This window comes from Crinia signifera, chromosome 6, assembly GCF_055691185.1.
Source record: "Crinia signifera chromosome 6, ASM5569118v1, whole genome shotgun sequence".
NCBI classification, from domain to species: Eukaryota; Metazoa; Chordata; class Amphibia; order Anura; family Myobatrachidae; genus Crinia; species Crinia signifera.
In genome coordinates this window covers 255,931,119-255,943,441 of record NC_139222.1, presented here as the reverse complement: position 1 = coordinate 255,943,441, position 12,323 = coordinate 255,931,119, and the positions used below count along the sequence as shown (strand labels likewise).

At 45.4% G+C, this 12,323-nt stretch overlaps 1 protein-coding gene across 1 annotated transcript in view; it reads left to right on the top strand.

Annotated features, from left to right (window-relative positions):
- The window catches only part of LOC146009231 (alpha-1-inhibitor 3-like), a 106,843-nt gene that overhangs the window by 14,630 nt on the left and 79,890 nt on the right, over window positions 1–12,323 (top strand). Inside the window, exons 3-7 of the mRNA XM_083149393.1 lie at window positions 1,554–1,713; window positions 3,734–3,786; window positions 5,075–5,095; window positions 6,647–6,803; window positions 10,061–10,145. Of these exons, the coding sequence (XP_083005519.1) occupies window positions 1,554–1,713; window positions 3,734–3,786; window positions 5,075–5,095; window positions 6,647–6,803; window positions 10,061–10,145 (476 nt within the window). The remainder of the gene's footprint in view (window positions 1–1,553; window positions 1,714–3,733; window positions 3,787–5,074; window positions 5,096–6,646; window positions 6,804–10,060; window positions 10,146–12,323) is intronic.

Here is a 12,323-nt window from a genome sequence, read left to right as displayed (position 1 = left end):
CCTGCCCAAGCAGAGGAGGGTCGCCGTGGGGCCCTCCTTAGACTGAGAGGCCTGATGAGGCAAATGATGGAGGAAATGGACCGCATCATTGATGGGGAAATTTAATTTTTTGGTTGTGGACAGTTCTTTTGTAATAAATCGTTATTTAAAGTTCAAAGTTGTCAGTGTTTTTTTTCTAACATGCTAAAGTATATGTGTAACTTGTTTAAAATCTTTAAAATAAGCAAAATGTACATAGTGTATCTAGATGTATGTTAGGGTCACATGCTGTAAGGGTTAATGTGTGTCATGAATGTAGTAGGAATGTGGGTCAGTATAGATGAGCATTTAATTGATTGAAATTGATAACAATCCCTTTTTCAGGAGGTTGGCTAATTGCCTAAGTGGGTCATGTGATCGCTGTGTGTACTCAGTAAAAAAGTGTGGGATTGAGCGTAAATACTCCGCATCGGGGCGTACGGACAGCTTCCCGTACGTTCTGACGCGGTAAGACCATGCTTGTGCGGGAAGACCGTGCAAGAATCTGTACATTTCCACCGCACACGCACGGTTTGTATGTCGTCCGTACACACGCCCTGTTCTTAAAGAGTGAGTCCGTCCGAATGCGGAGGACACGTGGGCGTTTCTACGGACGAAGCCCGCACGCCGCCGCACAGCGTGGCGTGGGGACCGCACCGTAAGAATTCGGGAAAGTCTGCACCGATCAGAATAAGGGCCATAGTTCTGTGTAGCAGATGCTCAGCCTGTGCATAGCAGGCATCAGACACAGGCCAGCGTATGTGCCAAAGGCCACAGGACTATGCCACGTGCACACACAGCCACCATCAGACACACATACAGCAACGCCGAAGCGCCCGCTCCCTGCAGGTCACTACAGTCACAGCACCGCCGCCGAGGGTGGGTGAGTCACCATGACTGCATGGGGTTGCAATTGGCACCATTTTTCAAGGCTGGCTCGCAGGTGTTTGGAATATCCAAAGAGGAGCAGGTGTGTGGCATTACTAATTGGGGCTGGTGTGTGGAAATGTGAGGGGCATGTGTGGCATTACTAATGGGGGCAGGTGTTTGGAATTACTAAGGGGGAACTGGTGTGGAGAATTACTAATATAAGGGGCAAGTATAAGTAGCCTACTATTGTGTTGCATGATGTGTAAAAGAGGCATATGGTGTGCTACAATAAATTCAAAGACACACCCCCTTTTGAGTGACCACACCCTCTATTTCTGGAGTGCGGCCCTCGAATATCTGCTGGAAGTATTAAGTGGACTCCCAGCTGAAATAATTGCCCACCGCTTTGATGGACAGACGTGCTTCAGTAAGGCTTTATACTGTGTAAGGATAAGGAAGGATACACTGCACTACTACACCAGTGGTAATGGCCCGCATGAGTATACTAAGTACTGTACTTTATGCAGTGTCAGCACTACATGCACTACAAAGTATCACATCACTTAAATCCAAACTATTGTTGGTAATCTCACAGACATTCAAAAACCCAAATTGGCCAATCAGTGATAACTTGACTTGACGAATGATCTCTTTCTTCTTATCAGGTGCCTGCAACAAAAGATGAACACTCAGTCTGGTCTCTCCATGCATTTGCACATGGAGAACACCTCAATATCAACAAGACCAAGACATTTACAATAATCCAAGGATTAGAAACATGCTTCATCCAGACTGACAAATCCACATACAAGCCGGGTGATACAGGTAGGGCTAAATAGCATGGAGTCACATAGCAGCTACAGTCATTTTAAACAGCAGATATAGGAAATGGCAAACAATATGTTTAACTATATTTTATCACTTTGGAATACATTGCCCTTTATTGTAGTATTTGGCTTTGAAATAACTGGGCTCTTTCATGTCTACCATTCAGAGGAGAGCAACACTGCAATGACACCAGTTTGCTGGAGACACGGGCCCTCAGTCTGGTTTAATCAGACGCGGCCAAATTCGGCCCCTTTTAGATGTTTGGGGTCTATGCATTATATATTGGGCATGTGCAGGTCCCCTTTTGCTAACAGCTTCAGCCAATTGGATTGGGGAGGACCGGGGCGGACGGTGGATGGGACTGGAGCCGCCCATGGGAATGGCCAGCGTTTTATGGGTGTCCCCATGAAAACACTGGAATTTCCCATGGGTTCGGGTTGGCCGATGCATTGGGCGGGCAATGGGATGCATTGGATGACCCAGGCATTGGGTGGGCCGATGCCTGGATCGCTGGTGCCGCAGTACATCAGCTACCCGGAGGGCGTAAATAAAAGTCAATTGCCACACACTTTTTCTGTGAAGGCAGGAGAAATCATTAGCTTGTTGGTGACCATCGAATGATTTCTCCTGCTGAGGATATATGCGAGGGTACTGTATGTGTTTCCATTACACATCCCATTGCATGTTAATGAAGAGACTTATCGGCGGCGGCGGGCAGGCACTCAGACGCTCAGACAGGCTGCAGCTTACCTGTCAAACCAGAATGAGGGCCACAGCGCTCATGGCTCCAGCTAATCAGAGGTACCATTATAGATGTGTGTGTCCAGATGACCTTAGTGCTTAATTGTTGACATGTGGTACATGTACACATCTATAGATGGTGCAATATCTATAGGGCCAGAGGCTGAGGAAGCCCTGGACCCAGGTTGTAAATTTGCATACTACTTTCCCAAATTTGCCTGATCAATTGGGTCTGATCTATTGCCCAGCTTGAATTGTGTGACATTGCATTGTCAGTGAGAGGAGTTTGTAGTTGATGCAATAACAGTGAGCACTGTAACTGGAGGCCACTGTAATATGACACAATATGAACTGCAGGACACAATATGTGTCATAATCTGATCTGCTCATTGTAATGTTGAGGGCACTATAATGTCACATAATAATAAGTGGGGCACTTTAGTGCTTCCATTTCATATTGTGCCACATAAAGGTGTGGCATAAAATGAATGGGCATTTTAACATATGAACCAGAGGTCACTCTAATGTGGTATAGTTAGAACAGGGGCACTGTAATGTGGCATATTATTAATTAGGGCACTACTATGGTTCAAAAATTAGTGCACTATTATTGGACATAAAATTAATTAATTACGCAGAGAGGTGTCTTCAAGACAGGGACAGGGGCCCCTTCAATATGTTACTGTGGGGCCACAAGGTTCTGGTTACACCCCTGCAGAGGTACATTGTTTCTTTTGCTTTGTGTAAATGTCTGATATCTCTTATGCTGCCTTATACTGCTTTCACATTGCAACCCTGCTAACAACCCATTTTTGTACAACATTCAGGGACACAACCAATGACCCTTGTGCAGATGATCATGTGTAGTTCAAACCGGTTCTGGCCGTTCAGACTGCAGAAGAAACGGCTCAGAACAGTGTAGGATCCTGCTTTTGAAATGTTTTGAAATACCGGTATTCTCTAACCGGTAAATTGGCTGGGGAGCGTTCGCACTGCAGCTGGTACCGTTTTAAAATGCAAAAAAAAAACAGCAATATACCAGCTTACAAGTGCGATGTGAAAGGGGTATTAGAAGGGTATACTGCTGTATAGAAAATAATATCTCAGCTACCACTAGCAAAGTATCAAAACCTGTTCTGGGTTAAAAATATACTGTGCAGTCCTTATGTAGCAGATCCCTAACTTCATATATGCGTTCTTTGTTTTAATGTATATGATTATTTTATTGACTAAAGTATAGACACCATTCCTGATATTATCTAATTAATGATTTCAGTGAGGTTTCGGTTGATAGCCATTGACACGAATTTCCATCCTTCAGAAAGAAAGGTGAGGATTTTTATCTCTTTTATATTTGTATGCAATTAAATTGCAAATGACAGCTTGGTAATATAAGGCAGAAAGTAGACATAAGGGGTTATTCAAACCTGATCGCTGGGCTGCAAATTTGTATTGCAGCCCAATTACGCTGGTGGCATTGACATCGTTGGAGTTCATTTGAAAGCTGTTTGGTTGGTACTTTGTGGCTCATTCATCAATGAGAGATAGAACTTGTTGTGAAGGATAAAACCAGAGGCGTAACTAATATTGTGGCACCCCCCCCCGGCCAAAAAATTACCTTACCCCTCCACATGCCGCCGCCGCCGGCCCCGCATTCAGTCCGGCACCGCAGATAGCCTCCGGGCTCCGTCTCCTGCAGTAATGAAAAATGACACGACAAAATGGCTGCCCCCGTACAGCAGACAGGTTTTTTTTAGGGATGTTAGAGGAGGCGGCGGCCTCCTCTAGCATCCTTAAAAACTGTCTGCTATTAGGGGGCAGCCATTTTGTCGTGTCATTTTTTTTCATTACTGCAGGAGACGGAGATCGGAGCCTATCTGCTGTGCCGGACTGAATGCGGTGGCGGCGGCATGCGGAGGGGTAAGGGGGTCTGACCAGAGTGCCAGGGCACCGGGAGCGCCCCGCTGGCGCTTGCTCCCCCAAGCAGCCGCGGTGGCTGCCTTACGGTAGCTACGCCTCTAGATAAAACTCATTGCGTGTGATAAATGGTGCTCCAGCCAGTCAGCTCCTGTCATGTGTTTTAAAAATGACAGTTGAGGGGCTGATTGGAAGGATACAAATCACTCAATTGCATCAGATCAGCACAGTCAGGCTTTGAGGTATATATTGTATATTGCAGCTCATCTATTTCAGATTGTTAAGCATACAGTATAATGAGACTGCTCAGCTGCTGAGTTTAGACAGAGCAGATACAGATGAGTGATTTTACCTTATGCAGCAATTCAGACCTGTTTGGTCAGGTCCAAGTTCCTCCCCTTACCCGCAAACCCTGGGAGCGAATGGCTTTTGGCGAGTTTCACACTTGCCGAGCTGTTTCACTCCAAGAGGGGAGGGGAGGGAAGGGGGCGGCGGCAGCAATGGAACGGGCAGAGTTTTATGGACATCCCCATAAAACACTGGGCGTACTACCGTAGGGTAGAGAAATACTAGCAAACAGGTCTGAAACAGCCCTGTATGTGAATGATGCAGATACCACTGTATACTGTGTATTCGTACAATGTATACTATGATGACATTAAGATTTTAATTCACTTTTTTCCTCTTTCTTTGTCATCAGTTTCCTCTGCTTGAGCTAAAGGTACGTATTACATGAACAATTTCTGTATCTGTTTATGTTTTATTTCAATTATCCATTTATGCAGATTTAGTAACAAGACCAACTTTTCTTTTTAAATTTAAAGGTCCTCAAAATCCTGATTCCAATCAATTTTTCTTATTAATAATGACTTTCATTTGTATCTCTCTATATATTGCTATGTATTGGATTGTACATTATCTACCAAATGTAACAACTGATGGTAACAGGAAAACAATTACAAAAGCCTAATTAATTACAGGTGGATTATCCCTTATCCAAAATGCTCGGGACCATAAATATTTTTGATAATGGATTATTCCGTATTTTGGAATATTTTTTTTATATTTCAGTGAGCTGTCTTGAGTTGTCTTGCATTTATGTTGTATAAACACATCAAACACATGAAATACACACACATATATTTTATTTGTGCATGACCCAAGGTTTCAGAACATGAAACATATGGTGTGTACAAGATCCTATCCACGATCTGATCAGATAGGATCGTGGATAGGATCTGAAGGCACATCCGATTTGCATCCTATCTTGACTATATAGTGCAGATCTGCACTATATAGACAAGGCAGCCAAGACTTTCTGGCTTCCGATACGTGAAAGCGCATCGGGATCGGATCGGGATCGCAAGGGTTAAAACCCTTGCGATCTGCATCCGATGCCAATCCGATGTTGACTATATCGTCAACATCGGAAAGGAAATCGGACCGTGTGTACACAGCATAAGTGTGTGTACTATCCCAGGCACTGAATTTAAATGTCAAGCAATCATTTTCTTGCACATATTTAGTGCCAGTTACAGATGTCCCCACTAGTGCCAGTTACAGATTTTCACAATAGTGCCAGTTACAGATGTACCCAGTAGTGCTTTTAGCAAAAAAAAAAGTTCACATCCATGGAAACTACGGTTTTTGGAATAATTTGGATAATGTTCTTTTTTGGATAAAGAATATTCAACCTGTAAAACATTTACACATTTCAATATATTACTTTGCTGAAGGAATCTTACAATACAGTACATCCTATATTCCCTACCACATATACAGATGGAGCCGGGCTCATTCCGCAGGGGTCTTGCGGTCAGATCGCCAACCACCAACCCCCGCCAGCGATGGAAGGGGACGCGCACGCATGAGATGCTCACGTGTCCCCTTCTGCCTGCCCTTCACTGGCAAGCCACGCCGTGGCATTCTGGCAAGCCATGGCACTCACATGTGTGTCCTAAGCACCAGGCATCCCATTGAAAATGTATTATCTGGAAGCCTGTGGGTGCGACAAGGTCCATAATAATGAGTTTGGCTACATCTACAGTATATACTGTACTTGCATTGTTGGTTCTTTCTCAGTGACAGGAGCTGAATGCTGCACAATAATATCCCAGCACAGTACCCAGATCCTATTCACTGACGATGAGTCTGCATTACACTAGAAGGATGACACCCGGTAGCGATCCATACCATCTGCACCCCGCTAGTGATGCCTCTGCTCTGCCATAATGGATTATAATAATTATTTCTTTAATCTATTTGCCTGCAGGATCCAAACAACAACCGCATTGGACAATGGCTCAATGTAACAGTAAACCATGGGATTGCTGATTTTAGTTTCCCATTGTCAAATGAGCTATCTCTTGGAGATTATATAATCAACCTACCGTCTGCATGTACAAAATTCTTTACTGTCTCTGAATATGGTAAGTTGCAAATAAAAACAAACCAAAGAGTACAGTACAGCATTCGCAGATGTAAGACACTTCTCTGGTGTCTTACATCTGTGAGCGCCCTGTGCGGGAAGCTTACATCCGCTGACGTTGGCTGCCCCCCCCCCACACCTGCATCAAGGACGCATTTACATTGGAACGCCCAGCATTTTCTTGGGGACGCCCATGAGACGCTTTGTGTTCCCATGGGAGCGGCCCATTGCTACCTCGCCATGCTCCACACCTGCACTGCTAGGTGTGAATGGGACGGCAAATAAGCAGTGCGCCATGCCCGCTCGCACCAAGCGGCTGCACATGCGCACACATGTGCAAACACACGGGGGGAGCAATGTAATCAGAATCAGGCCCAAAATAACAATATGCTAACACATTTTTGTAATGATACTGCTGTGCTATCAAACGGTGCTTATTTGAACACTTACAGTTAGAGGCGTAGCTACCGTAAGGCAGCCACCGCGGCTGCTTGGGGGAGCAAGCGCCAGCGGGGCGCCCCCGGTGCCCGGGCACTCTGGTCAGACCCCCCCTTACCCCTCCGCATGCCGCCGCCACCGCATTCAGTCCGGCACCGCAGATAGCCTCCGGGCTCCGTCTCCTGCAGTAATGAAAAATGTCACAACAAAATGGCTGCCCCCTAATAGCAGACAGTTTTTACGGATGCTAGAGGAGGCCGCCGCTGTACGGGGGGCAGCCATTTTGTCGTGTCATTTTTCATTACTGCAGGAAACGGAGCCCGGAGGCTATCTGCGGTGCCGGACTGAATGCGGTGGCGGCGGCATGCCACAATATTAGTTACGCCTCTGCTTACAGTAATTGGGTCATTTGGTCTACAGCATACAGGGGGGGGGGGGATAGCAACAACAGTCGTTAATGCTATTTAAAGAGGCGCAGCTGTGTTTAGTTAAAATTAATACGTAGATAATTGAATTAAGTATATATTTATTGAAAAAACATGAATTCATAATAAACATATTTTCAGAAGTGCACTTCATAATAAAAGATAAAAGACAGACAAGACATTACAACATTTAACACATACAAGCTGGCAATAACTGTTAATATAGAGGCTTTGGAATTGGCTCAGAATTCTTAGGGCTGTTTCACCCACACCGGCTCCTGCCGGGCTGTGAAATCCCGCACGGCCAGGAAGCCGTGCCGCACACAGTAGTTTACAATGGAGGGGATGGCCACAGCCCGGCAGCCGTCCCTTCCAGTGGTGGGATCCGTCCCGTGTGAATGGACACATTTGTGTCCATTTTTAATGGCTATGTGTGGCCTGGCCGTGCGGGATTTCGCCGTCTGGCAGGAGCCGGAGCGTGTGAGATAGCCCTTAGGCATTCAATTTTCACATAAGGCAAGGATTCTTACAATTACCAGTCCCGCTCGTGTGATCAGTCTCTGGTAGCTACTGTATATTGCTATAGTTGTAATCCAGAGTCCTTTATCCAAGATAGTACTGTCCAAGCTGGTCTCAATTACCAGAGATGCTCTCTGGATTCAAAAGGTCGACTTGGGGTTTTTAACTGTTTTTTTGAGCCGACAGGGCATGGTGGGAGAATAAAATAGTGTGCCTAACGCAGCGAGGCACCATGCCGAAGCATTGCGAGTGAAGCGAGCGATGGGAGGGGATGCGGTGCACTTGAAACTGTGTCCATGTCAAACACATTAAAAACAAAACAGTGAAAAACCCCATGTCGACCTTTGACTGTTGACCTAGACATTGTCCACCTAATGCTTGTGTTGACCTATTGACCTGTCGACCAAAACCCATGTTGACCTAGACCCATGGTTACCTATTGACCTGTCGACCTAGACCCATGTTGACCTTGTCCCATGTTGACATTGTCCCATGTCGACCTAGAGGTGTCGACATAATGCTTGTCAACCAACATGCTGTAGACCAAATGATACCAACCCCTTAATTGTGCATCATAGAATATATGTGTATCATAAAATATAACATATTCTGTAAGAGTTCACAGCTTATAGCCTGAGGAACTGCACTATTATATTGTTTCAGCATATTCAGGCCAGGGGCAATGGCAGTGAATGCAGGTACAGGCAGGGCCGGTGACACCAATAGGCAGCTTTAGGCATTTTTAGGTGGCACTTTGGAGCAAGGCATCCCCCCCCTTGGAGCCAGATGAGCGGCGCCCGCACATTTCCCCTACCTCCTCCTTTAGACTGAGTCAGAGTCGGCCGCATCCCCCCCCTCGGTGGAGCAGGTGAGCAGTGGGGTGGCCACAAATATTTCCCCCCCCCCATGGAGCCAACTGAGCGGCGCCCACGGCTGTATCCACCACCTGCATCCACCCCCCCCCCAACCCCCGGGGCAGGTCAGCAGCTGAATCCACCCAACCATGGAGCAGGTGAGCAAAGGGGCGCCCCCCCCCCCCTGGACTGCCTGGGGTGATGATAACACTTGCATCAGCCTTGGGTACAGGCCTCAGATATGAATTAATCCCTTAGTTTGACACAGAACAATATACTCCCATGCATTTTATCACCAGTCCCTCTACTCCATAGATGATGTCATGACCCAGTCTCTGATGACTGGCTGATAAGATAATTATATCCTTGGAATGCCCATATATTTTTTAGCTTAAGTACAAAAAGTTGATTATAAGATCCCCTGTGTAATAACTAATGTAAATAAAATATGGTATGATCACGTTCATTTCCATTCCACATTCATTTCCAATATTTATGCTATAACATTACTGCAAATACAAAATAGCTGGGAGGTGTTATTGGATATATTCTTCATTTCACCCAACCTACTGTACACTCCTAGTGATTCCCAAATTGTACCCAACCAGCACACTAATATCAGATATATTTTTTTATGATTTCTGAAGCTCATAGCTAGTAAAATATACATTTTGTGTAAAAAAAGATACCATATGGTAGACAACTAATTGGATACCACTGTAGTGTTCATTGCCAGATTCATAGATTGACGTCATCAATAGGCAGCTACACTACATCCAAATGGCTGTGTTTATGATCCCTGTTCAGTTAAAAGTGTTTTCTGGTCACAGGATTTCCCCAGAGGAACAAACACCTACACCTGTATATTCTATTAATCTGTTTAGGGCATGCTTATATTTTACAATATAAAAAGAACATATCTCACCATTTTTCCTAATATGATTCAATTCTCTACAGTCATTTGTGCCCATCATTTTCTACAGTATATAATTGTATATAATTTCTGTTTCTATTTTTTTTAGTACTGAAGAGGTTTGAATTTCATCTGAACGTACCATCTACTATATCAGTGAATGATAAATCCTGCCACCTAGAGGCATGTGGCAGGTACTGTATAAAGACCAGTATTTCTATAACATGACAATCCTGAAAACATTACATTTCCTGAATACTGTACGCAATAGATATGATAGCCCCAATATGAACAGTTACTTTCATGACGTGATACTATTTACATGCAGTTAAGCAGACAATCTTTCAGAGTGCTGGCCATACCCCCATAGTGGAAAAAATGGGGACTGTGGCCTCACAGGAGTACCACTATAGAAGGTCATGCCCCCTATTTTCGGGTGCATGCCTTTGGCACGCGCAGATGTCCCTTCTCCTCTGCCTCCAGTGTTGGGAGGTATGTATGTGGCATATTGGACATTGCAGTGTGCGGCATATTGTGTCTGGGGCATTGCGGTATGTGGCATAATGTGTGAAGGGCATTACAGTGTGTGGCATAATGTGTAAAGGGCATTTTTCAATTATTATGCAGATTTCTTTAAAAAAAATGTTTTTGTAGCTCTTCAGGCGGTTTATTTTGTCTCGAGTAGCTCACGACCCTTAAAAGGTTGGAGACCACTGCACTACACCATCCGTACTGCCCGAAAGAAGACCACTCACAGGGCTTCTTTATACTGAAAACTGCATGGCCTTCTTTTTTATGTACAACATAACAAATAGAGCTGTCAACACTTGGAGCATCGCAGGGCCTTTTGTCTAGACCAGACAGGCAGGATAGAAATGGTCCACACAATAAACACAATACTGTGCAAAAGTTTTAGGCAGGTGTACAAAAAATGTTGTAAGTAAAGCTCACTCTAAAGCCGAGCATACACTTTTCCCCTAGGAGAAGTCGCCCGGGATCCACCCTTGAGCCATCTGCGGTCCTTTTCCATGCAATATACTGTACAGTACAGTATTCACTGCAATCCCAGCCACACCTACCCTGCTTGGAAGCAATCTAGCAGATTGCTTTTGCAGCCAGTGGTACTCTTAGGCTCCAATACAATGCACATGGGCCTGTGCATCTTATCGGACCTGCTGTCAATCGCATGTGATCTGGGCACTTTTCATACGATTGTGGCAATCAATCACATGAAAAGTTCCCAAATTGCATGTAAATAGCCCTATTGTGTGGGGGGCCTTAATAGTTTATTTTTATTCATCAACAAATTGCAAAGTAAATGAACAGACATCTAAACCAACCCAATATTTGGTGTGACCATCCTTTGCTTTCAAAACAGGATCATTTTGATTTGATTTAGATTTCTCTTCTGTTTATTAACTTTGCCTTTTGTCAGTTAATAAAAATAAACTATTAACACTTCTATTTTGTAAATAATTCTTTGCAGAATTTTTTCCATACCTGCCTAAAACTTTTGGGAAGAGGGACACGGGACTGTCACAAATATCGTGACCGTCCCTCGAAAATTGGGATAAATGGGATGAATGGTATATTGATACGGTACTCCCTTCAAGCAAGCGATACCGTTCAGTCTTGTGTAAAACCAAACGATATAGAGAGAGTTTTTTTTCCGGAGGCAACCCGCACTTTAAAAACTTAGGGCCTACTTAGGGCCTTATTCTGGTTGGTGCGGATATGTCCGCATGCGTTTGTACCGCCGATGTTGTTTGTTTGCGCATGTGCAGAGGCATATCTGCGCACAGTGGCGTAACTATAGCTCCGCAGCCCCAGCGGTGGCGGGGGGGCGCAGAGAAATTGGGGGCGCCGCCGGGGGAGCTGCGGGGCTATAGTTACCCGCGGTCTGCGTCTCGCCCAGCTCTCTGCCGGGACCTGCCTGACCGTCACGGTCCCGGCCGGCTCCTGCTGCAATGAAAACTGACAATTAGAAAATGGCTGCCCCCATACTGCAGACAGTTTTCTGTCTGCAGTATGGGGGCAGCCATTTTCTAAGAGTCCGTTTTCATTGTAGCAGCAGGAGCCGGCCGGGACCGTGATGGTCAGGAAGGTCCCGACAGAGAGCCGGGCGAGACACAGACCGCGGGTAAGAAGGGGGGCAGGTTAGGTGTGGGGGGGGGGGGCGCCGAATAAACGTGCGGCGGGGGGGGGGGAGCTAAATAGTTACGCCCCTGTCTGCGCATGTGCGAAAGGGACATACGTCCAAATTCCGCATGAATTGTTTACAATACGAACAGGGGGAGGAGAGGGGCGTGAAGGGCTGTTTGGGCTCATTACCATATGTGTACACCCCGCGTTTCATGGGCGTTCCCATGAAA